Below are 27950 nucleotides of genomic sequence, written 5' to 3'. Positions count from 1 at the left end.
TTAAATTGTTGTGGGTTTTTTTTTTTTTGGGGGGGGGGGGGGGTGGGGGGGGAGAGGTTGGTTGGTTTTTGTTTGAGTTGTTTTTGTTTTTGGTGGGTTGGGGGTTTACTGTAGTGCAAATAGTTTCAGGATTTTTTATTAGATTATCTTTGCATTTATTTTTAACTTGATTTTTGTAGCTAGATCCATGTCCAAGTAATTGTATGGACGTGCATCTATCTAACAAAGGTTCAGGCACGTCCACCCAAGGCACGTCTCACAACTGACCCTAATGTTTGTCTTTTTTGTTTTTTTAGATGCATCGTATAGTCAAATTTTGGCCGAGTTATTTTCACATTTAGTTTTTACAGCTAGGTGACGGTTTGTTGGTATACTTTCTAACAACAGTGTAACGTTATGTTATTAGAAAAGGTTGACGTCAAAAGGTAACGTTGAATTACCAAAATAGCTCTTTTGCTTTGAAAATAATAGCTCAGTCAGTCGAATGCTCACTTGAGGTGCTTGCGTCGCAGGATCGAACCACCTTTGTGGATCCATTCAATTGATTGGGTTTTTTCTCGTTCCAACCAGTACACCACAGCTGGATAAAAACCGTGTTATGTACTGCCCTGTCTGTGGAAAAGTGCATATAAAATATCCCTTGCTGCTAACAGAAAAATGTAGCGGGTTTCCTCTGTTGACTGTTAGAATTGTTAAATGTTTGACATCCAATAGCCGATGATTAATCAATCAATGTGTTCTAGTGGTGTCATTAAACTATTTTTTTTTTGGTTGTTGTGCGTGTTATATTTATTCTATATGATGGCGCACATAAAAACTGCAATATACACCCTTTCAACAAATACTGTAAACAAATTTTATTTTTTCTTTCTGTTGCTGGTAAATCAGTAGCGTCTGCAGAGGGGAATTTCGGGGATCCAAACTCCGTTGAAGCAAATTTGTTTTTGAATACCTTTTCCGGATGAGCATAACTCGACCCCACTATAAACTTCGCTCGTCAGAATCTAGACGACCCCCCCCCCACCCCTAATTTTTTTTTAATAATAACAAAATAAAATAAAGTAAAACGTAAAGTAAAATAATAAAGCCCGTAAGAAACGGCGAGTGGTATGTGCCTCCCACACGAGGACGTAAATGTACGGTTTTTAAATAAAGGTAAAAATTCGGTTTTCTCCCGTCCCAACCATTATCTCCTCAACTGATAAATCAAGGACCGTGGTATGTGCTGTCCTGTGTGGAAAGTGCATATAAAAGATCCCTTCCTGCTAATGGAAAAATGTAGTGGCTTTGCTTTGGAAAAGAAACAAACTTTAACGTTTAATATCTATTTAATCAAAAATTCAAGTAAACAGTCGTGAGGACACGACCTGGATTATGGATGTTCGAGTTTTTGTCGAAATGAGAGGTAGATTTTTTAGTGGGGGGGGGGGGGGGGGGGGGGGGCTCGCTGACCCTCACAAACGGTGTTAAAGGGACGATCCCGAGTTTGCCGCCATTGTTAACATGTTTCTTGATAAAGCCTTTTTGGCGACTAAAACTACATGTAAAATACATGTTCTTTATATGAGAATAAGTGTACGAACCCTGATACCATTGTTTGTTTATCGACCGTGTTTGCGGTTGGGTGTTTAGGTTACCACTGTCAGTTTATTGAATGTGTTGACGGTCGGGTGTTGTTAGTAGCAATGATTGTTAATTTTTTCGGAATATATATTTTCGTACGTATAATTATTTGTAGTCTACAAACATTAGGACGACAACAAACACCTTGTTTTTATATATACTGATAATGTAAACAGAAAAATATCTATAATATGTAATTTGAGTCATCAAAAACGATCTGTTAGTGGTAAGCATGTTACAATGGCAACACATTGAGGACAGTCCCATTGTAAATAAGAATCCTAAGTTTAGATCTGGAATCAAATCAGTTGTTTGTTGTTTATTATCAGAACTGACGTGTCTCAATTTCGGTTTTCATTGGATGTTAGCTCGAGTCGCCCCTAAACCTCCCCTAATAAAAGTTGTACAACATATCGGAAATGGAAATGTTTTATTTAACGACGCACTCAACACATTTTAATTACTGTTATATGGCGTCAGACATATGGTTAAGGACCACACAGATATTGAGAGAGGAAACCCGCTGTCGCCACTTCATGGCTACTCTTTCCGATTAGCAACAAGGTATCTTTTATATGCACCATCCCATAGACAGGATAGCACATACCACGGTCTTTGATATACCAGTCGTGGTTCACTGGCTGTGACGAGATAACCCAACTGACCCACCGACGGGGATCGATCCTAGACCGCCTGCACATCGAGCGAGCGCTAACATCAATAAGGGAAGGGCTAGAGTTAACTCGAGCTAATTGGATGCGCGTGCGTATGCTTGTTTTGAGGGATAAGAATATTTTTCTATTATAAATAAACAAACATCACAACCATAGAAAATAGTCTTTATTTGCAACACAAAGATATTGATATATACTAATAGCACTGATGTAATTAATCAATGAATACACAGTAAATACTTATTTGAATCTAAGATGGTGACCTTTTATACAAGCCATGAACAATCAACTCTCTTCTTTTTTTTTCGAAACGGGCGTACTGCGCCGATTAGCATATAAAATATTTATTTGGACTTCGACTTGTTAAAATAGAACTCCACCCAGCCAACTGTCAGAACCAGATTATGCTAACAAGGGTTAATAATTTAAGGTACGTTCTTGCTGTGAGACTTGTAATATAGTATGAAGTCCAATACACAACCAGCTGCAAGACAATTAGAACCATATCAACTTCTGTATACAAGTAATTGATGTTAAGAAAATTGCAAGCTACAGTTCGTAACTGCAAGTCTCACCACCTTTGGTTACTAATGTTTTAATAACGTTCTTGATGATTAGAGCCCATGGCTGTCAAAATGTGTTTGTGGTAAAGTCAGAAAGTGTAGTCGATGGAATCCCATCCTACTCGCTGGCGAATCTGGATGGGACGGACGATGTCGCAACCACTTCAAAATGCCCACATAGCTATATTGGTTATTTTACATTTTATAGACTCGAGTGACTTAGTATTGACGGATCCGGAGGTGCTGGGTGGGTGTGGGGGGAGGGTTCGCAAGGGTCCCATCACCGCCCACCCCCGTCTCTTTTAAGTGCCCTTTTAATGATTTGTTTTTTGTAAAAATTCATCATCCACCATATTCAATATTAAATTGCCCCAAAAACGCAACTTGGAGCATCTTTATTTCAAACTTTTCCAGAGAGCATGCCCCGAATTAACCTATAGATCTCACTCCCTTTGGCAACAGACCGGTAGTCCATTGTTTTTGGTGTCTTACGCAAGTGCGGATACCTACAATACACGTGTGAACGCTCGCCATTTCCAACCAAAAGTGTTTTACTAAACCAGTTTAACTTGTGTAATTGTGAACACAGCTTTAGAATTTCCCTTCACAAAACCTTTTTTCTACCCCTACTTAGCATACTAGCACCGCCACCAAAACAAAACTACCAACAAACAAAGACCATGTAATGTTATGACGTGACCGCTTCTTCCGTTCCCCGAATCATTGCCCGTACCATCCATGTTCCTTCGAGACAATCCGTATTCGAGGCAATCCCTATTCCTTCGAGACATGACTGGGTCAGTTGCTGCTACTTGCAGAACATTTTAACCACCACTGCGCTAATACTACATAAGTGTCCACCACGACTGGTATATCAAAGGGCGTGGTATGTGCTATCCTGTCATGGTGCATATAAAATATCCCTTGCTACTAATGGAAAAATGTAGGGGTTATCTCTCTCAGATTATATGTCAAAATTACAAATGTTTGACATCCAATAGCCGATGAATAATAAATCAATGTGCTCTAGTGGTGTCGTTAAACAAAACAAACTTTAACACCAGTGTCAGAGTCGTAGACATCAAGAGTAAAGATAGATTTAGTATGACTTGCAAAAATACTTTTAAATAGGTCTGAAACAATCATTCTAAATGTGGAAAGGAGCTGTGCAATGTCACCTTTAAAACTACACAATGACACATAAAAATCGCCAGTGCAACCACAATTTATCTTCCAGTGTTTTTCCTTCTTTCCGTTTTCAGTGTACTATTTTAAAACAAATACTGTTAAACTGAAACAAATTTGTTGTATGCATTCGAAGGAAAAGGGGCTGGTTTCTTATTTAAGCTGTATTTAGGTCTACATAATGTTGATTACTATTATATTATATTAATTAATATACGTATACAAAAGTGTTCGTATTATGTTGTATAATGCTAAACAAGATACAAGTCATATTTATCGTTTATTCATAATCTAGATCAACACCAGAAAGAAAGAAATGTTTTATATAACGACGCACTCAACACATTTTATTTACGGTTATATGGCGTCAGACATATGGTTATGGACCACACAGATTTTGAGAGGAAACCCGCTGTCACCACTATATAGGCTACTCTTCCGATTAGCAGCAAGGGATCTTTTATTTGCGCTTCCCACAGGCAGGATAGCACAAACCATGGCCTTTGTTGAACCAGTTATGGATCACTGGTCGGTGCAAGTGGTTTACACCTACCCATTGAGCCTTGCGGAGCACTCACACAGGGTTTGGAGTCGGTATCTGGATTAAAAATCCCATGCCTCGACTGGGATCCGAACCCAGTACCTACCAGCCTGTAGACCGATGGCCTACCACGACGCCACCGAGGCCGGTTTCAACACCAGAAATGCACACATGTATTTCCGCAAATTATTTTAAAGAAAACTTATTTCATAAATAAATTAATTCATCATAATATTATATCAAAACGTTTCAGGAATATATATCTATACGTAAAAATATAAGGATAATCTATATGGTATTTTTCGACTTCTGACGGAAGGGATTCAAATAAGAAGGTATTCTAAAGTAAAAATATAAGGATAATCTATATGGTATTTTTCGACTTCTGACGGAAGGGATTCAAATAAGAAGGTATTCTAAAGTAAAAAGCGCTGGAAATGATGCTACAATTCATTATAGTTTTGAAATGAATATAAATATCAAAACACAATAATCTGTCTTTCAAACTTCGTACGGTACCCTACGCACGATTATAAAATGATTTCTTTAATTGCTTTATACGGTCACAGCAACGAGACAAAAGAAAATCATTTACAAATGGACATCAAGCCACACTTTCTTGGTTCCATTTGAAGAACATATTTCGGTGCATACATTTTAAGCTAAACAAGATCGGCAGATATACAAAAAGCTAGTTTGATTTTGCAATTGGTTTAATCAAACCAAATACCAAATAGGAAATTTAAGAGATTTTGGAGAACCATAATAATTATATGTACATGTATTATTTGTACATGGAATATGTATTAATTAAATGGATGGATTCATAAGATTCTAATTACACTACATAGCTTGATACGATCCTGCAATAGCTTGTGTTTTCTATTCAACTTATGCTAGGGTCAGAGTACCAACTATCAGCAGAAGGTTGGCCAACTTTCTGCCCTTACGACTTCTACGACTGTCCACTTGCTAGTCTGAGCGCTCTTACAACTGGATTCTCGTCATATACACCCCTACGACCCACTAGTTGTTAATTTGAGCGCACCCGTCGGGAGTTGGGGAAATTACAACGCAACCGTTGAGTTGGCCAACTTCGTCGTAACAGTTGATAGTCTGAGCCTAGCATTAAGTTGCAGAATATAACACTGTCATTTTACAGTATACACGTCATTACGCTCAGGGCCGGATTGTAGTCTAAAGTAGGGTCTCCACGAGTTCTCGAGTACTCGGGCACGGGCCGAATCTAGTCAGACTCGCCAGATTCGAGTCCGTTCACTGGACTCGAGTACCCGTGCTAGGAAAAACACTCATTTAATTATATATTTTAACGTCAATGCAATACAATGGCATGATTTGACATCCATTTTCAGCGCTGGAATTAAGATGCATAATGCTATTTTACATTATTCCTTTGTCTCATAATCATCTAGTGTAAGTGTCGGGTACTCGGGTCCGGGTCGAGTTTGACCATCGAATACTCGAGTCCCTATATTTTGGACTCGTGGAATCCCTAGTCTAAAGACATTAAAGCCTTCAAAGGTAAAGAAGCAAACCGTATACTCTATTACCGTATCAGATTTCTACAAATTAGAAATAGAATCAAAATTTGTGGTGTGGGAGCTTTAAGCATATCGCAAACGAGAGCTATCAACCAAGCAAAACATTACTCGAAACTTTAGGCTTTATCAACGGGGTCCTGCGCTCTCAACATGCATCCCTAACAAATTTGCCTACCTACATGTATATAGTATGTTCAGAAGTATTGATGGGGCCAAAGTCTCTTCTCCACTGATTGTACTGTTTCTGGGTCTCATTTTGAGTACACAGAACCTAGCCGAACTTGCTATAATGGTACCTTTAATAACCACCACCTCTCAATACGGTAATTAAAATAGTATGTCAATTTGTTCTATTCTCAAGTACCGTACATTTATTTTAGCTCGGTGCAGAGACCATCTTCTTATGAAGGCCACTTTGGTTATTTTTATGGGTTGCATGACTGCTTCTTGCCTTTAAAGGATTCGACTGCTTCAGATCTGTAAATGTTCGTCCCAAAATGGCAAAATGGCTTCGCGCTTGTATGTAGGTGATTGGGAGATCCTTGAGATCAGGGTCAGTATAGAGAATCTATGAGATATAATCGCGTATGACTTACTGAAGTATTATCCAAGAGCAGTCGAGAACCATATATGGCCCGGGTGTGTAGGGATATAGGTCATAACATAATGACTCTTTAAATTCAGGCCCTTCTTAGGGCCCCAAGTAAATTTCCTGTACGCTGTAGATTCAACTGATTAATCCGGCCCTGCTTCGACTTCTAGACTGTTTTTGTTTTTACACAGAAAACACTCTACTACGCACATTACTATTTGTTAAGAAAGTCGATACTGGCTTTCACACAGCGTCCCGTGGTCACGTCCAGGGCACTGACTTTAATCTCGGTGTCCCCGAACATCATCCTTGTCTGGATCTCTCGCCTGGCCGGAAACAGTCCGGCCTGCATGTCCGACACGTCGAGACACAGCGTCCCGCACTTCCGGACTCCCGGGTCCGTGATGAACTGTGAGTTCGCCGACTCACTGCTGTAGATGTTGATGATGCTCACCTGCTGTGTCGACTTGGCGGGGGTGTAGCTGCGCACCACCGTGTCGCCCAGGGTGATGGCTTCGTCGACTGTGACGTATTTTTCAAAGACGTCCGTGCACCAGTCCTTCCCCTCGCGGGTGACCAGTTTACTCTTGGGGTGCTTGTTCGGGTCAAAGCGATTGAGAACTCCTACCCCGTAGGTGAGGCGAGATCGCCGGACGTTCACAACAGTGGGGTCCAACCCAAACAAGACCGCTCCTGAAAAAAGAGACTGTTAGGATGACATACCGATACCTTGGATAATATTAATAGCAAGGCTGTTAATCATAATGACAGTACATGCATTATGACAACCTATAATGGGTTAAGAATCGCATCTATTTAAAGACCAAACCCATGTAGATGGACACAAACTTTTAAAACCTGCGCTAGTTTTAAAAATCAAAATTATGCAGTAAGTATACTGTTCAAGGAAACTGAGTGCTTACGCAAAACTTTTAGATCTGATTTAATATTTCTCCTACTGTTTCCTGGATATAGGTCTTGAAGTACATGCTCTGAAACTAGGTCAATGTCAGTGGCTGAGTCCTGGTTGACAATGCATGAACCTCGGTATTATGCAAGGGATCAAATACTACCATCACACTGATCCCTTCAACTTGGGCCTAAATCACCTTGCAGTGTTATTCAAGCGTCTCCAAAAAATGGATGCGCAAAACTGATTGCCTACTCTTATGAATCATTATCAAAACTGATAATAATAATAGTATAAAATAATGGGGATTTAATTAAGTTTTACCTTTGAGAATAGCAAGGCTGACTCCAGTTGGTATTAAAATTTTAAGAATGTGGGAAAATTCTCGTCTGATTTCCTGTTGTAGAACTGGTGATTCAGCAAAACCTCCAACAAGGAACATGTACGACAAATCTGAAAAGTAGGAATGTACTAATACCATTGTAACAGTTTACAAGTGGAATCCTTGCACACAATATCTTCTGTACACATTTTACTGGAATGAAAGGGAATTAGATGTTATTGTAAGCTTATATTTTTGCATTCACAATAGGAAAATACTTTTTTTTTTAACCTAAAACGATATAATTTGTATAGTCTACAGCATACTTCTTGCTCAAAATACATGTAGGCTACTAGAATCTTGTAGTAACAGTTGGTAGCATGCGGTCGAGGTGCAGTTTTTAGGTGGCAAACATCTGAATGTTACTTTTGTATATAATATTTTTCAAAAACATAGATGCTTCTAATGGGGCATAAATTCTCCAAAGGGGGAGGGGGGGTCCCTGTCTGGGTCACGCTGTAGTACTGTAACGCTTTTAGCAGTGTGCGTAGCTACACTCAAAATGTGTAAAGAAAGAAAACAAAAACACCCTATGAATCGCATGCTACAGTTCTTTGCGGCAAGGCCCAGCTAAGCTAAAACTCAGACCGTCCCTTACCTAATCTAAAATCGGTCTAGTCCCTTGTCATCCAGGGCTCCGTTTCACGAAGCGATCTTAGCACTAAGATCATCTTAGTGCATAAGGTAACTATGGACTTAAGGTGATCTTAAGGCTAAGATCGCTTTGTGGAACGGGGCCCAGACACATAGACTACATTGGTAACAGAGTGCACATAAACTAACCTCTGGCATATTTGTTGTTGAGGACATCTCCAATAGTTTGCTTGATCCTCTCTACTGTTGGCAAGAACAGTCGCTTCATGGCCATGGGACTCAGTCTGAGCATTCCTTCTGACGACCAGCAGATGTCGCTGTCGCCGTACTTCTTTACTGTACTCTCCATATGACCAGACTAGAAAATAAATAGCACTTTTAGCTTTGAAAACAGAGCAACAAAAAGGCACAAACAAACGAAACAAACAAAAGATAAAACACCCACCCCCAAACCACAAAAAACACCCAAGAAAAAACAACGAAAAAATATGTTTTTTTTAAATGTTGATAGTCAATCCAGTAGACCAGCTATCACGGGTTACTAGTATTTATTCATCATTACAGAACTCTAAATGTAGCTCACTGTTATGACTACAATAGCATTATTTCATATATTTGTCATATTAACAAATGTGAGTCGTCGGTGGTACAACTACCAGAGACGGTTAACTACGGTCATAGTTTGAGGTCTTTAAATACATATACGCGTAGACTACAAAGATAAATACAATAACGGCTTAAAATAGTGGTATTTCATGTTTTTAAATAAAGTAACTTTTGACCTAACAAACTCATTATTCTCATAAGATTTCTAAATGGGTAAACAATAACTACTCCCATTTCCACTTTCAAAATCTTCCCATACACCGTAACATACAATAACTACTCCCATTTCCACTTTCAAAATCTCCCCATACCCCGTAACATATACTACTCAAAAGAATTTAAGGGTCAAAAATGTATAACCAAATACGTTTCACAGTGTATTAGATTGATGATGTAAACTACACCAAAAATTTAATTTATTGTTCCATATTTACAAAAAACCACAAATAAACGTCACTGTATACAAGAAAGTCACATGACATGCTGTCAAAGTTGAAGGTTGTCAAACATGGATTTTACACATTAGAACATTCGTTTAATAGTGTGTGAATCCACTCCTGGCGCGAATACACTCGACACATCGTTGCCTCATGCTGTTGATCAGACGTCTGAAGAACTCTTGGGGAATGGCCTGCCACTCTGCCATAAGAAGTTGACCCAGATCCTGCCTAATTCGTCCCAGGCGTTCTCTATTGGGGCCAAGTCAGGCGAATATGCTGGCCAATCCATCCTGGCGATACCTTGTTGTCTGAGAAAGTCCGTTACCACCCTGGCGCGGTGGGGTCTGGCATTGTCATCCTGCAGAACTGCCCCGCCGCCAATCTGCTGAAGGCCTGGGAGAACCAACGGCCGGATAATCTCATTCAGATAGCGTATTCCATTCAGATTGCCATCCACCACATAGAGGGGGTTCCTGTGGTGGATAGAGATGCCGCCCCACACCATGACGCTGCCACCACCGAACTGGTGACATTGTCTAACGTTAACGTCAGCGAAGCGCTCCCCAGGACATCTGTAGACACGAACCCGACCGTCGTTGAACTGGAGACTGAACCTTGATTCATCAGTGAACATCACTCGACCCCACTGAACACGTTGCCACCGCAGATGAAGTGTGCACCAGTGACGTCTGGCCGTTCTGTGACGTGGTAGGAGTGGTGGTCGAACAGCCTGGCGACGGCAGCGTAGATTATTGGCTCTCAGACGATTGCGTATGGTTTGATCAGACACTCGAGTTCCAGTGGCAGTCCGCAGATTGTCACGTAATCGGCGTGCAGTGGTTGTGCGTTGACGTAGAGCCATATTGGTGATGTAGCGGTTCTCTCTATTTGTAGTGCTTCGGGGTCTTCCCGAAAGTGGACGATTTCGAACAGAATTCGTTGCTTGGTACCGTTGCCACAGTCGGCCAACGACACTCTGACTGACACCAAGTCTCAGAGCAACATTTCTTTGCGTATTGCCATCCTGAAGCCAAGCAATAGCTCTTCCTCGATCTTCGATAGTCAGTTGAAGTCGTACCATTGTCGAATTTGGAGTGTGCACCGTACACGAACGCAAGCTCCAATTATACGGAAATTCAGCATTGGGAACATGGAATACACATGCAAAGCGTGCAAATGAAGCGCTTTGTGAAAAAGCAAGTTATGGGCACTTAGCAGACCTTTCGCTTTCGCCCTAATTTACGTGCAAATGTAAGCATGTTTTCGCCATTAGAACTAGTCGACAGTGTCAATGACAGTGGATTTTAATTCATTTATTCATTTATTCATTCATTTCGTCAAAATGGAACAATACCATGCGTGACATTATGGTCTAGCTAATATAATTGACATTCAGAAAATAATGTCGAAAATATCGTCTGACCCTTAAATTCTTTTGAGTAGTATACAATAGCTACTTCCATTTCCACTTTCAAAATCTCCCCATACCCCGTAACATACAATAACTACTCCCATTTCCACTTTCAAAATCTTCCCATACCCGTAACATACAAGAACTACTTCCATTTCCACTTTCAAAATCTCCCCATACACCGTAACATACACTAACTACTTCCATTTCCACTTTCAAAATCTCCCCATACCCCGTAACATACAATAGCTACTCCCATTTCCACTTTCAAAATCTCCCCATACCGTAACGCACAATAACTACTCCCATTTCCACTTTCAAAATCTCCCCATACACCGTAACATACAATAACTACTCCCATTTCCACTTTCAAAATCTTCCCATACCTGTAACATACAATAACTACTCCCATTTCCACTTTCAAAATCTCCCCATACACCGTAACATACAATAGCTACTCCCATTTCCACTTTCAAAATCTTCCCATACCTGTAACATACAATAGCTACTCCCATTTCCACTTTCAAAATCTTCCCATACCCCGTAACATACACTAACTACTCCCATTTCCACTTTCAAAATCTTCCCATACCCCGTAACATACACTAACTACTCCCATTTCCACTTTCAAAATCTTCCCATACCCGTAACATACACTAACTACTCCCATTTCCACTTTCAAAATCTCCCCATACCCGTAACATACAATAACTACTCCCATTTCCACTTTAAAAATCTTCCCATACCCCGTAACATACACTAACTACTCCCATTTCCACTTTCAAAATCTCCCCATACCCGTAACATACAATAACTACTCCCATTTCCACTTTCAAAATCTCCCCATACACCGTAACATACAATAACTACTCCCATTTCCACTTTCAAAATCTCCCCATACACCGTAACATACAATAACTACTCCACTTTCAAAATCTTCACATACCTGTAACATACAATAGCTACTCCCATTTCCACTTTCAAAATCTTCCCATACCCGTAACATACAATAACTACTCCCATTTCCACTTTCAAAATCTTCCCATACACCGTAACATACAATAACTACTCCCATTTCCACTTTCAAAATCTTCCCATACACCGTAACATACAATAACTACTCCCAATTCCACTTTCAAAATCGTCCCATACCTGTAACATACAATAACTACTCCCATTTCCACTTTCAAAATCTTCCCATACACCGTAACATACAATAACTACTCCCATTTCCACTTTCAAAATCTCCCCATACACCGTAACATACAATAACTACTCCACTTTCAAAATCTTCACATACCTGTAACATACAATAGCTACTCCCATTTCCACTTTCAAAATCTTCCCATACCCGTAACATACAATAACTACTCCCATTTCCACTTTCAAAATCTTCCCATACACCGTAACATACAATAACTACTCCCATTTCCACTTTCAAAATCTTCCCATACCCCGTAACATACACTAACTACTCCCATTTCCACTTTCAAAATCTTCCCATACCCGTAACATACACTAACTACTCCCATTTCCACTTTCAAAATCTCCCCATACCCGTAACATACAATAACTACTCCCATTTCCACTTTAAAAATCTTCCCATACCCCGTAACATACACTAACTACTCCCATTTCCACTTTCAAAATCTCCCCATACCCGTAACATACAATAACTACTCCCATTTCCACTTTCAAAATCTCCCCATACACCGTAACATACAATAACTACTCCCATTTCCACTTTCAAAATCTCCCCATACACCGTAACATACAATAACTACTCCACTTTCAAAATCTTCACATACCTGTAACATACAATAGCTACTCCCATTTCCACTTTCAAAATCTTCCCATACCCGTAACATACAATAACTACTCCATTTCCACTTTCAAAATCTTCCCATACACCGTAACATACAATAACTACTCCCATTTCCACTTTCAAAATCTTCCCATACACCGTAACATACAATAACTACTCCCAATTCCACTTTCAAAATCGTCCCATACCTGTAACATACAATAACTACTCCCATTTCCACTTTCAAAATCTTCCCATACACCGTAACATACAATAACTACTCCCATTTCCACTTTCAAAATCTCCCCATACACCGTAACATACAATAACTACTCCACTTTCAAAATCTTCACATACCTGTAACATACAATAGCTACTCCCATTTCCACTTTCAAAATCTTCCCATACCCGTAACATACAATAACTACTCCCATTTCCACTTTCAAAATCTTCCCATACACCGTAACATACAATAACTACTCCCATTTCCACTTTCAAAATCTTCCCATACACCGTAACATACAATAACTACTCCCAATTCCACTTTCAAAATCGTCCCATACCTGTAACATACAATAACTACTCCCATTTCCACTTTCAAAATCTCCCATACACCGTAACATACAATAACTACTTCCATTTCCACTTTCAAAATCTCCCCATACACCGTAACATACAATAACTACTCCCATTTCCACTTTCAAAATCTCCCCGTACACCGTAACATACAATAACTACACTTTCAAAATCTTCACATACCTGTAACATACAATAGCTACTCCCATTTCCACTTTCAAAATCTTCCCATACCCGTAACATACAATAACTACTCCCATTTCCACTTTCAAAATCTTCCCATACACCGTAACATACAATAACTACTCCCATTTCCACTTTCAAAATCTTCCCATACACCGTAACATACAATAACTACTCCCATTTCCACTTTCAAAATCTTCCCATACCCCGTAACATACAATAACTGCTCTTTAGTCAAATACTATACGTTTTTTCAAGAATCCGAGTATACAATGAGATGGATCAACTGATTTGCTGTTCCCAGAAATCACCGAACTACTATGACTGTGATGCATTAAATATTTCTCTCTGTCAAAATGTTGTACAAATGATCCTAACATGTCTAATGGCGCAAGGTCATATAGAGACAAGAATTGAGAAGCCCTTAATATTTACCTGATTTGTCCTCCCAAAAGAGAAAGTTTGTTTTGTTTAACGACACCACTGAAGCACTTTGATTCATTAATAATCGGCTATAGGATGTCAAACATCTTGCAATTCTGACATAGTCTTAGAATGGAAACCCGCTATATTTCTCCATTAGTATCAATGGATCTGTAATATGCACCATCCCACAGACAGAATACCAGTTGTGGTGCACTGGCTTGAACGAGAAATAGCCCAATGGGCCCACCGACAGGGATCGATCCTAGACAGTCCCGCTCTTGCCCTCCCCAAGGAACATAAAATAGTTCAGTATGCGTGCTTACCTTCTGCTTCTTGTGGTAGTCGATGAAGGAGAAAGGTATGGAGATGTTGAGGGGATTCGATTTATAGGGACTGGCCGATCTCTTGCGAGACTCGAAGTTGATCATCAGGTTCACCCAACCGACGGGATACTTAGCTTTGTAGTTGTCGATGAAATCTTCCCCAAATACGGCATACAGCAGCTTCTCAAACTCTATGTCAATACCTGAACAACAAGTAATATTTTCGATTTGAGAATATTCCCTCGAACAACAAAATAAATGTCACTAATATTTTAAGATACAGTACCGTATATCACTAATGGAAACAAAATAAAATGTGTTTTTCAAAAATTACATTTCTTCATCCATTAAATTGCATACACATATACACGTAAATGGGGGAAAATCGCCAGTAGAACCAAAATTACATACCAACCCAATATACCCCTCTCAATAAGTGACCACAGTCTGTCGTTCTTAGTCAAAAAAGAATAGCGTCTATGATAACTGCTGTTGGATAATGTCTATAATAACTGATTGTTGATAAAGGAAATTACAATGTTTCACTGTTTAAAAAACCAAATGATCTAAAAACTTAGATAGTCTTTTTACTGCACCATTAAAATTAATGGAATTAGTGATTTACTTCTGACTAAATTACTTCCATGAAAGGAAAGTACTGTTGACTAACCTATGGAGCCGTAGGGTCCTCCTGTTGCTTTGTACAGCTCCTTCAGTTTACCAGTGTCGTCCAGTTCGTGAACAGTGATGTCCACCGTGCCGCCCCCGCAGTCTACAACCAGATATCGCGTGCCTGTGCATGCAAAACAAAGAACGTGTGCGTCTGTACTCCACTATTACTGGATGTGTTAATACTGCTGCGTATTAGTTTCGAACCGAGTGTCTGCCAGTCGGGGCCCAGTCCCCTTTCCTAACTACGATCAATTGGACTTCGATTTTAGTGGAACAACTGGTTGTCTGAGTGGCTACGGTCGCGGGCTGTCAATTGGCATGCGAATCGGTGCTGTAGGTTCGAATCCTGCTGACTGTCAATGACTCTTTGTGTCTTTACAAGTTATATTGCATTACAATTTAGTTTTTGTGACTGTTTGGGTAGTCTTTGTTCTACTTAAGGCATCGTCTTTAATCTTATTAACTGTTTCAGCTAGTTGACACGGACCTTTATTCGCCTTTACTGTATGCACATTAAAGGCATACTGTCACGGATTTAAGGAACTTATTTCTCTAAAAATGGATAATAAATAAAAATTACATTAATTGTTAGAAACCAAAACTAGCTATCGCATCACCTTAACTGAACCATGATTGAGTGAAATTCATGTTATCCCTCTCGGCAAGTTTAGTTTTTGAATTATGGACCATTGCCATAATTCAATTATTTTCACAAAATGTCATTAATAAATGGAGTATGGTGGTTATGAAGATGGTTGAATAAAGTACATTTAGGGACAAATTAAATTATTTTTGTTCAGGTAACACTTTGTTAGACCATTAAATAGGTCAGTGGTCCGTTGTAACAATATGCCTTTAATAAAAAAGAAAACCTAGTTTGTCATCAGTTGTATATTCTACCATTAGGCAATGCATCCACGGTGTACCAGTCAAATACTTACCAAAACGAAAGTCAGTGAATATGAAACAGTCATGGAATATAAAACAAATGATATGATTAGTTTTATGTAACACAAGTCCACATAGTATATTACACTTAGTAATATTAAACATGTTATGACTATGTGAGAGTGGAAACTGGTGGGGACGGGTATAGACGTACTTATTAGATGTAGCTGCTGAATCTTCTTAAATATAGTTGGGGGGGGTTTTGTTCGGTTTTTTATTTTATTTTATTTTTTATTTATTTATTTTTTATTGTTCCCAGAATATAAAATGGCAGTGTCAGGGTTGGTGTCTCACAATATTTATAAAATTTCATATGGTATACACAGTTTTATATACATACATATAAGTGACAAAATATATACACACGAATAGATATAATCCATACACTTTATGTATATTGTTGTTGTTGATATTTTGTTTGTGTTTTTGTTTTGTTTGTTTTTTATTGTTGATTTTTTTTTAAATTATTAAATTATTATTATCTGGGGCCAAGAAGGAAAAAAAAAGAAAAGAAAAATATGTTATGTACGGAATTAGTATTGATACAAGAAAGTATTATGAAAATGTGTGTAAAGGAGTAGAAAGTGCGAAGAAGGTATTTTAGAAATAAATATATCTCAATATTTGATAGATTTAATAAACGTTTGTGATGTTTTGTATATATATTTGCATACATGGTTCATTGTGATATTTAAACATCACCTCAATGTTCTATATAGTTACTTCTAACTGGAGTTAGACAGTCAGATTATAGATTATAAATAAGTGATTCAATTTCACAAATCATTGTAAGTACATTTACGGGTATCACCCAGCGTACGTGTAGCCTACACATACCATGTGTTTGGCGTGCACTTCACAACAAAAATGACGTCATCATAGAAGATATATTGTCCAAAATCCTATTTCAATCAGACCGCAAGATGTAATTATTTTCCACAGTAGATTTGCGATTAAGCGCAAGATTAGGCTCGCGATGTTTTGTGAAACTGGTCCCAGTAATCTACGAGCTAACAGAAGCTTGATGAATACACGTGCCTATAAGCCATGCATAAGGGACAACAATACATACATATATTGTGGTTGGTTGTAGGTTATTACGTTTTGATATGGATACTTGTTGGGAGATATTGTTTTCTAGAAAGATCTGCGAGATTAGAAGTTATAAAGCAATTCAATAGGACAGTGTTAGGTGTTCTAAAGGGAATGAGAAGTTTAGAAAAGGTTGCATCAATTGGGCCAATGAAATGGTGCGTGGGGCGAGGGTAATTGGTATGTGCGGACAATACATTTCAGTTCATTTTACTCCAGCAGCACAAAGTGAATATTTCCTTATTGGTGCTCGTTTGTTTGTAATACTAAAATGTTTGATTTTTCAGCTCACCCTGATTAAACGCGCACGCATACATATGAACACAAACGCACAGACACACGCACGCACGCTCACTCTCACACACAAACGTACAAATACACACAAACATACAAGTACACACAAACATACATACACACACAAACATACAAATACACATACACAAACATACATACCCTCTTACTGTTTATCTATCTATCTGCATCTCTCTCTCTCTCTCTCTCTCTCTCTCTCTCTCTCTCTCTCTCTCTCTCTCTCTCTCTCTCTCAAATACACTGAATGTTTCCCATGTACCATATTTAGTGTAATTTCTGTTTAATGCGTGCTAATAACATTACGTTTGCTGCGTTATTTATAACACAAGTAACAATATAAAAACTGATTAAATAGGCATGGTGCGACCACTTATACTAGTGTATGACGTGAGTTGATGGATTCAGTGATAGCGTTATGAAAATACAAATACTGTGAGTAAAGAAGAAACAAAGATTTCGATATCCGGCGACCTTTGCCTAAATGAACACGTTAAAATGCCCGCCAGCGGTTAACTTAAAAATACACCAGTCATTGTAATGTTGTGTGAAAAATTAATGGCTTCCAAAGAAATCCGCCATCTGGTTCACAATACGGAATTGCAAGCGGATGTTTTTGCTTGTTTTAGCAGAGGTCACCGGAAGTGATCGTAGGGATGAGAAAGATTGAAAGTATAGAATAATACACACACCTTTCATTTTGGTCTCCAACACTTGGTTTGGAGCCAAATCAAACGGTAACTTTAATGGGGACATATCTGCAATAACAACATCATTATCTTGTTAATAAGACACAACGCAAACAGTTAATCACACATAACATGCATGGAATAATACAGAGATGCGCAAACATTGGTCATCAAACATCTGTGTTGTTTCAAAGATGAGTAGAGAAGGCTGTTAAGTGATAACTGTATCATTTAATTATCGTTACAAGTCATCATTAATAGCATTAACTAATAAAGTATAATAACATTCTATGTTCTTATTTTCCTGTAATATTAGTAGTGTATGTAGTAAATGAAGACATACATGTATGCAGTTTCTTTAGCTGAATGTTATGTCAGTTTAAATTGACCTAAGAAAGTGAGGATGCAGCAAATTGTATCGATGGGAAGGGGATTTTGGAAGTGAAAGGTTTACGCATCCCTGGTATAGCAAATGTATAATTGTATCTTTAAATTATTAGAATTTATAACCAGTAGCAGTTCTAAGGATTAGGTAGAAAACACTATTTCAGAAACCCATGTCTCGAGCAAAACTACCTTTGAATAGTCCTGGCGAACTAATGATAATTAGGTGCAAACATGTTCATTTTGCATCATATAAATTGTCAGTTTCGTTTCTTTCTTCACCATGAATCCTGGATCTGCTACTAGTAAACATTGCATGCAGATATTAGTACACTATACAATAAGCTGGTTGCTCAAAATTAACTTTATTCGTGTTCAACATGGTTGTTGCCCTACACATGCAACTTTTGTTTATAAGTGAAATAAACGGGTTCAATTTCAGCGAATCTAGATTTGACCCACGTCACCAAGAGAAAACGAATAAAGTAAACTAATGTATATATTTTTAGGGTATAATTTATTTTTGGAACCCTCTCTAATTGTTTAGACATTTATCCAGTCATATTCTCGGCCAAGATCTTCATCATTATAAATACATTAAATCCTTGCTAATCCTTAGAGTTCTGCTGATGTATCCGATACACTACGCTGGCAACAACCATAAGGACGTTTTCGTCCAGTTTCTAAATTACTCTACAGACCAATTCACAACCATTTTGAGCATGAACATATTATTAAAATGTCTAATTACAAAACGTGATTAAATTATCACAATTAACGCAAAAGCAAGTTAAATCCATACACCATATTACAAGCAAGCAAAAGATCTATAGCATAGCGACAGCATGGTTTACTGACCACATACTGGCCACATACGGGTCACATACCTTCGCTCAGGTCCGTGCAGACACTTGTCGTATTTAGAGGTTCTTGAACAGATTTTCGGGGTGACTGTAGAGGGCGCTGAACCGGAGATTCCGGAACAAGCTCGTACATCCTTAACTTCCGGCAGTAGATGGACGCAGCTTCCGGTTCCAGTGCGATGAGCATCTGATCCGGGGAACCAGGCGACACCATGCCTGCCTGCACGCACACGAATCAGAAACACTAAACATTGGCCAAACATTGCGACTAAACATCGCTTCCATAAAAATTGACTAATAACACTTTGTATTGCCATCATGGGCAGTTGCTTAATAATAAGACGCAATAATGCTATTTTAACCTCTAGAGATGGATGTATTTTAATAGTGTTCTACTGGTCAATGTTGCTGTTGGCATGTGTTTAAGTTTTAAAGTGGTGTCTTATTTAGTTTATAGTTTCAGTCAAACTTCTATTTGTTAACTTGATATATAGGTGTATACTATATGCGAACTAATAGTAATCAGATGTACAGGTATATGCATAAATACTATTTTTCATAAGCTTCCATTTATTAAAGGTTCAATTGTGTTAGTCAAGGGCACATGTTCATCTTCATCAGACACGTCTGGCCGGAAATATTGAAATGTTTATTTATTTGTAATATATATTTCTTACTACTTACGTCGTAGGCGGCCTGTCTCATGAACTGTTTGGCGGGCGCCTTCCAGATGGCGGGGACGGTGATCACCCAGCGCACGTCGGTGTTGAGCATGGTGGTCCCGCACTGGTCACTCAGCTGCTCCAGCGCGTGCTCCTTGAAGAATCGTAGGGCGTAGGAAAATACGGTCAGTGCCGGGAACGCCTGGCCGTTACTGGCATACAGCTGCGTGTCTTTGGTCAGTTGCTGTAAACAGAACAGAAAACACCTACAACTAAAAACTGATATCAATGGGCCTTGCGTTTTGTCCATTCGTACAGTAGAAAGGACGCACGGGTGTACAGGTGGATGGAAAGTCCAGGCACACCTGAAGGTGTATGGCCATTCACCTAAAGCTGGTTCTACAAAAATATATAGCAGTTAGATTTCTCAAAGCAATGTAGTTTTTCTTTTTAGTTAACCCTTTCATTGGTCGAGCCTAATTTATTGTCATCCAGTTTTATTGTCCAGACACTTCGTTTCCGGTTGTCGTTCTTGTCTTGCTCATCTTGGACATTTAGATTGAAGCACAACTACTTGCAGTAGATGATCAACCTCTTACCGACTACGTCCTTGCTATGTTTTAACTTTAGCAGACCTTGAGACGTTCTTATTTCGCCTGCATTTGAGGTTATCTGAAGTTATTAGAGGTTATTAAAATTTTGAGTTTATACGGTTAATAGTGGGTCTCCCTTTTGTATTTTATACCCCTTCACATACACGGATTTTTCTTACGAGTCCTTACGGATCGCCAACTCGTAGTCAATCGCAAGCATCCGTAAATAACTCGCTGGTATTCGTAAATAACTTGTTACAACTCGCAACAACTCGCAGACACTCTTAAGGATCCGTGAAAGGAGAGGCAATTTTTTTGACATGTCAAAAATCTTCTTACGATTGTCCACGGATTGATTTTTCCGTAAACAACTCGTAACAATGGTTCTTCGCTCATCAGTTCGCCGTAGGCCAACCTCCACACCCCAACGGCCTTAACGAGGCCACTCACGTGGACATATGTAGATTTGACTTTAAATATTTAGACCTTCGTTCGAAATTTTATGTCGAAATTACTCTCTTTTTTTAAATATTATTAAATAGTCCATCCTCTCTTCTTTCTCTTATTTATTTTTGGACTGTCCTTCTAAAATGCTCCAAATTATATAAATATTCGGCCGAGCAGTCAATTCTTTTATTTTTTTTTGGCTTGTAATTTTTTTTAATTTTTTTTTTTAATTATACTATTAACCTTTTTACTAATTGCTATTTTCAAAATTCTGCCCATTTTCAACACTACCCCCCCCCCCCCCCTCCCCCCACATCCCGAGTCAGGCCACCGATCTTATCGGAGGTCGGACTCCGGATGGGCGTGTTCGAAACCCTAGTGGTATATGGGCACGTTAAACTAGTTATCATCATCATCGTAACAATCCGTAAGTATCGTAAGCCGCTCGCAACAACACGTAACCATCCGTAAACTCCTCGCAAGAATCCGTAAATGACTCGTAACAATTTTTTGTACGATTTGTTACGGTTAGTTTACGATTTATTTACGGATTATTTACGGAGTATTTCGAGTGCTTACGTGTTCTTTACGATTTCATTCGGGTCGTGTTACGATGGCTTTACGGATTGTTACGAGTTATTACGAGCACCTTACGTGTAGTTACGAGTACTTTACGAATAGATACGTATACTTTACGTATTCTTACGTATTGTTTACGATTTGGGGAAAGGTATAAAAGCTGCAAAATCGAACACTTTATTTTCAGTTGAATATCTGGTAGCTGCTGGGCCTCGTCCTCTTCCCTCTGGGCTAGTTGAAGGAGCAATTGTAGAAATTGTTGATATAACTGCAATCTGTTTCTCTCATATGCCATGTTGTCTCTCTGGATGTCAGTTGTCGAATGATGATACATTGAGATTTGCAGGATTTATATATTTTTTGGCAAAAAATCGTAAGGACTCGTAAATACTCGTAACTAACTAGTAACTATTCGTAACAACACGTAAACAGGTCGTAACTAACACGTAAAAGCTTCGATGAATAGTAACATTCCGTAATATACTCGTAACAATCCGTAAAAAGCTCGTAAAATGCCCGTAAGTTGCTCGTAGTTATCCGTGACAACTCGTAACAAATCGTGGAATTTTGACGTAAATACATCGTAATAACTCGTAATAATCCGTAATAAACCGTAAATAGCTCGTAATAACTCGTAACAACTCTTAAATCGGTTGTAAAAGTGGCCAAATCGTAAGGATCCGTGAATTTGTGCGATCCGTAAGGACTCGTAAGAAAAATCCGTGTATGTGAAGGGGGCATAAGCGTGCATATATTGAACACCCAAAGACACGTAAATGAGAGATATAGTTGCCCATTTGTGAAATGATAAATGGTTGAAGCTTGAAGCTTCTTAGAAAACAAAATGTAATTGGTTATAGCTAAAACTTATATTCGCGTTTCCGTCTGGTTTTCAGTATACATGTTAGTCATGCATTTATATTTTACTTTACTTCACGACACAGTTAATGTAAAATTTTAAAAGTCAAGGTTTATAATATATTACTACTACTACTACTGCCATTACCACTACCACTGCTACTACCACCACCACCACCACCACTACTACTACTACTACTTCTATTACTACTACTACTACAGTGCATTTTGCATATGATGAAACATATTCAAATTGATGTATTACAATTAACTATTTCATTTGTCTCGTTATTAAAATATATTTTAAAATATTTTTCTTTCTGTATTAAAATATATTTTTTTAAATAAATAAATAGGTATATATTATCATATCTTATTTCATACTGTAAAGTATTTATAAAATTCACCTATATTGCTTCATTTATTTGAAGGGACCATTTTGTTACTGAATCATAAAGATTTTTTGACAATACTACAACACAATAACCTGTAGGCGGGGTGGGGGTGGGGGGTGGGAGATGGCTCTGCTTTAGTTTGTATGTTATGTACTGTTTGTAGAAAATTGAAATAAAGCCTCCTTGTCGCCATTCAAATATAATTCAATTCTTTATTAACCTTGAACTTTCAGAACCCATACGTTTTACACTTTCATATAATATTATAGATTATATATTTATATATAATATAGATTAATGACATAATAGAAGGCACTGATATAAAACTGATAAGAACATTATAGTAACGTCTGTACTGAACTCTGTATAAAATTATGTTGCAGAAGATTCTAATGTTATAGTCAAAATAAAAACATATATTAACTACCTATGGTCATCTACTGTCGACGTATATATCAATTTTTAACCCTTTTCTAGCATTTTTACATTAAACACATAAGTCTGCATTTAACTGCATACCGAATATTAAATTCAACACATACATCTATATTTAACTGTCTTTTGTGTAATAAGGATAAGCTGCACGTATAAATCTACAGACAACTGTCAACTTTTAGATAAATTCAGGATATATATTAAGGGTTATGCACTATTATAGTACATACCATTTAACTGTTCGGTGTGAATGTAACGCACACATAATTATTATTTAACTCTCTATTCTGTAGTTAACTTCATATTGTTAGATAAACCCCACGTACCATTTGTTTTCCATACAAATTATTGCGCAAGATCTTCCAATCATCTGAACACTAAAAATATAAGATGCAACGAACACTTAGATTTTTGTCACGACAAGTACATCGTTTAGAATAATACAACAAACCCTATATACTCACTGATGCAAAGAGATTAAGCTATGAAATATGTTAGAATGGAAAAGAAAAAAAGAGAAATATTTTTCATTTCAGTTCAACTTATTTTCGTGCTTATATCCAATTAAGGTTGAAGCACGCTGTCCTGGGCACACACTTCAGCTATCTGAGCTGTTTGTCCAGGACAGGGAGTTAGTTGTTTGTTGTTAGTGGTTAGTGAGAGAGAAGAAGGCGTAGTGGTCTTACACCTACCCATTGATTCGTTAAAACTCGCTCTCGGTGGGAACCGGTACCGGGCTGCGAACCCTGTACCTACCAGCCTTATGTCCGGTGGCTTAACCACGACGCCGCCGAGGCCGGCAGAAATATTTAATATTTTTTGTTTTAATTTTTTGCATTATTTATAAACATTTCCAGTAAGCCAAGTTATTGTTTATACTTATTTTCGTGCTTATCTCCAATTAAGGCTCAAGCACGCTGTCCTGGGCACATCTCGCCTATCTAGGCCGTCTGTTCATGGAAGTGGGTTAGTAGTTAGTGGTTAGTGAGAGAGAAGTCAGTGTTGCGACCTATCCACTGAGTCGTTAAACTCGCTTTGGATTAGAGCTTGTACCAGGATGCGAACCCAGTACCTACCAACCTTAAATCCGATGGCTTACCCACAACACCACCGAGGTCGCTTTAAGCCAAGTAAGACGTTTAATATAATTCTATATAATTGCAGGTTCCACCATGATTTCCAGACTTACTGGAATGTATTACAATATTTATTTTTTTTAATATTTTTTTTTTATGAACTTTCTACTTCAGATTTCTTTTCTATATTATTCATAATGCCCTTCATGTTTAGAACTAAATGAAACTGATTCTCTAACCAAATTAAGTTGAGAAGCCGTTAAAGTTGTTTTAAAATGTATCTAACGCGCGAAAGTGAGTTGCATACGTTTTTAAACACCGAGTTGTAAGACAAATGGTATCTAACGGAGACGAATGTAGTATTCTATTTCTTACATATCCTTCAAAACAAGGTTTTAAGCAAATGTTAACATCTTTTTCGACTAAACGTTATTTACAGACCTTGCATTTATAGCTAACTTACGCGTCACAGACAAATGATTGTCGGGTTAACTATACGTCACATTGTAATCGATTTCGATCATGCTGGTTTTTGTCATTGCATGTATGGCATTGGTGACCTGATCATCACCTAAGAGCAGCCAGCCGTATGTCTTGAAATTGTTAACAAACGTACATGTGCCAATAGAATAGCAATTAGTGAAAAGATTAATAGAATTTACAAAAAATATATATAATAATAATAGCAACTAAATAAGCCAAAAATAAAAAGGGATTTACTGCTCGGCTGAATATTTATATAATTGGAGCATTTTAGAAGGACAGTCCAAAAATAAAGTGAAAAAGAAGAGAGGATCGGACTGTTTAATAATATAGGGGGAAAAAAGGAATACTTTTGACGTGAAATGTTGAACGAAGGTCTAAACGTTTAAAATGGAAGAAAACTCGGGGCAGTCCCTTTAATAACCCTGGCACGCCAGTCTGGGGATGCGTGCTTCTGTTATCAGAACCCAGGTCAAGAGAATTGACCCCACCTATTGTTTTTCTAGCGTGCGGTCTCCCCTTACACAATATTTCTGAGAGACCACCGGAACGAGTTTCGAGGCCTTACAAAGGATTTTTTGTAAACATTTGAACATTAGGGGTGGGGAAGGGAGGGAATTCTTTGAAAATCGGTCACGTCTGGATGGTAGAGGTGGCGTCTTTCCATAAGTCATTACGTTTTTTAAATGAAAATGTATTGTCATATATATATATATCAATTTCATGAAACATGAAGTATTCCTTCCGTATGTAACCGGAAAGATTTGATTTGTTTACGAACTTCAGAGAAATAATATATCGACAAAAATATTAATCCGTGTTTTGGGTCAATTTGTCATCTTGTAGTGCCGGTGGTAGTAGTAGTGGTAGTGGTAATGGTAGTAGTAGTAGTAATAGAAGTAGTAGTAGTGGTGGTGGTGGTGGTGGTGGTGGTGGTGGTGGTAGTAGTAGTAGTAATAGAAGTAGTAGTAGTAGTGGTGGTGGTGGTGGTGGTGGTATTAGTAGTAGTAGTAATAGTAGTAGTAGTAGTAGTAGTAGTAGTAGTAGTAGTAGTAGTGGTGGTAGTGGTAGTAGTAACAGTAGCAGTAGCAATAGTAGTAGCAGCAGTAGTAGTAGTAGTGGTAGTAGTAGTTGTTGTTGTTGTTGTGTTGTTGTTGTTGTTGTTGTGGTGGTGGTGGTGGTGGTGGTAGTAGTAGTAGTAGTAGAAGTAGTAGTAGCTGTTGTTGTTGTGGTGGTGGTAGTAGTAGTAGTAGCAGTAGCAGTAGTAGTAGTAGTAGAATAAGTAGTAGTAGTAGTAGTAGTAAATAGTAGCAGTAGTAGTAGTAGAATAAGTAGTAGTAGTAGTAGTAGTAGTAGTAGTAATAGTAGTAGTAGTATCCTGCATATCCTTAATATGGCCTCATATGTCACGTGACAACACACTAATTAATCGGCCGGTCGTGCGCTGGCAATGTTTTCAGATAAATGACATTGAACGTTCGACCTTTAGCATTTGCTTATTTTAATGTCAGTGTATATGTTTTAGTGGCAATTTATCGATGTGGTTTCAAAACACACACAACCTAACATAATGTTACTAATATTAGATTATTACAGGTTCCCTTAGATTAATAAATCTCGCGGCGTCCCTTCGTAGAAAGTTTGATACCAGAGTTACGCAGTTCAATTCAATTCATTCTTTATTAGCTTTAAGTTTTACAACTCATCAGCATATATACAAAACATAATACAAAACAAATATATATATATATATAAAAAAAAAAAGGTTTTCCTTACTGTAATAACTGATCTCTAATTTTGTTTGCTTGTATTAGATATTTTCCTAGGTTATTAAGTTCTTTTTTGTTACTTGTATAAATAGAAAAACACTTGGCCGCCTGTGATAGTACATTTTTATGTACTTCTTTCGCAAATCCTCATTTAAAGTCACTGACCATAGTTTTCGAGGATAATACCTTTTCAGCTTGTCATCGTATGCATTTTGAGATATATATACTACAATGTGTAATACGAGGACAGTTAATAGAACCATACTCGAGTTTCAAAAATTAATAATTTAAGCAAACACTTTATTAATAATATATATAAAAAGGTTATACAAATCTGAAAGTCAAAATATTATACACTTCCTAAAAAATAGGGTCAGTGAGGTGACGCTCTCTTGTTGAAAGAAAGAAATGTTTTATTTAACGACGTACTAAACACATTTTATTTGCGGTTATATGGCGTCAGACATATGGTTAAGGACCACACAGATATTGAGAGAGGAAACCCGCTGTCGCCACTTCATGGGCTACTCTTTTCGATTAGCAGCAAAGGATCTTTTATATGCACCATCCCACAGACAGTGTAGCACATACCACGGCCTATCTTGTTGAAGTCAGATGTCTGGATGTAGGAGAAGTTCCATAATCAAAGCAACGAAGAGCGAAAAGTAACGTGCATTTGAAGCAGATTTGACAGAAATGAATAGCAATAATATTATTCAAGAAACATTGCTTTGTATTAAGTTAGCAGTAAGGAGTCTTTACACGCATTTGTTACATCAGACAGAGAAACATATATCATTATAATTAATACTGATAATATGGATGACACTTTGGTAATATGATGGGGGGGGGGGGGGGGGGCATAGGCAACAAGAATCACACGATAGTAATACGATTACACATGAAAAGTTCGACGAATACAGGAAAAAGAAGGGTGGGGGACAAGAACACATACAATCCCACTATTACGATATAGATGAAAACATTTTTAAATTCGTAAAATAATTATAAACATTTAATATCAAATGTTACATAATTAATATTTCAGTTAAACAAAACTCTACACCTGTAAATACCAATAAACTATTGTTTTTCTAATGTTTTCAAAAGAGGTCAACACCAGACCCAAAAATTCAAATTTACAGCTCAAACTAGATTTTGCCTTCAGTAATTTCGTATAATAATGTAAACAAAAAATCCTGTTTAAGCTACTATAAAGATAAGGAATACCAGAAAGACATGATGTACAAACAATAATATTCTAACCAAAACAAACAATGTAATTCATATCCAGTTTCATC

At 37.9% G+C, this 27950-nt stretch overlaps 1 protein-coding gene across 5 annotated transcripts in view; it reads right to left on the bottom strand.

Annotated features, from left to right (window-relative positions):
- Positions 1-6256: 6256 nt before the first annotated feature.
- Positions 6257-27950, bottom strand: part of LOC121383315 — a 41159-nt gene continuing 19465 nt past the window's right edge. For 2 of the 5 annotated variants that reach the window (XM_041513264.1, XM_041513268.1), the window contains exons 3-11: positions 23648-23698; positions 20037-20258; positions 19377-19572; positions 18109-18174; positions 15066-15188; positions 14396-14598; positions 8816-8984; positions 7975-8103; positions 6257-7433 (exon numbers count right to left, since the gene is read on the bottom strand). In XM_041513264.1, the coding sequence (XP_041369198.1) occupies positions 6955-7433; positions 7975-8103; positions 8816-8984; positions 14396-14598; positions 15066-15188; positions 18109-18174; positions 19377-19572; positions 20037-20258; positions 23648-23698 (1638 nt within the window). In that variant the 3' untranslated portion in view covers positions 6257-6954. The remainder of the gene's footprint in view (positions 7434-7974; positions 8104-8815; positions 8985-14395; positions 14599-15065; positions 15189-18108; positions 18175-19376; positions 19573-20036; positions 20259-23647; positions 23699-27950) is intronic. The other 3 variants (XM_041513266.1, XM_041513265.1, XM_041513267.1) reach the window with 3 other exon arrangements.

Source organism: Gigantopelta aegis, chromosome 10 (assembly GCF_016097555.1).
Source record: "Gigantopelta aegis isolate Gae_Host chromosome 10, Gae_host_genome, whole genome shotgun sequence".
NCBI classification, from domain to species: domain Eukaryota; kingdom Metazoa; phylum Mollusca; class Gastropoda; order Neomphalida; family Peltospiridae; genus Gigantopelta; species Gigantopelta aegis.
This window is presented reverse-complemented; position numbering and strand designations above follow the sequence as displayed.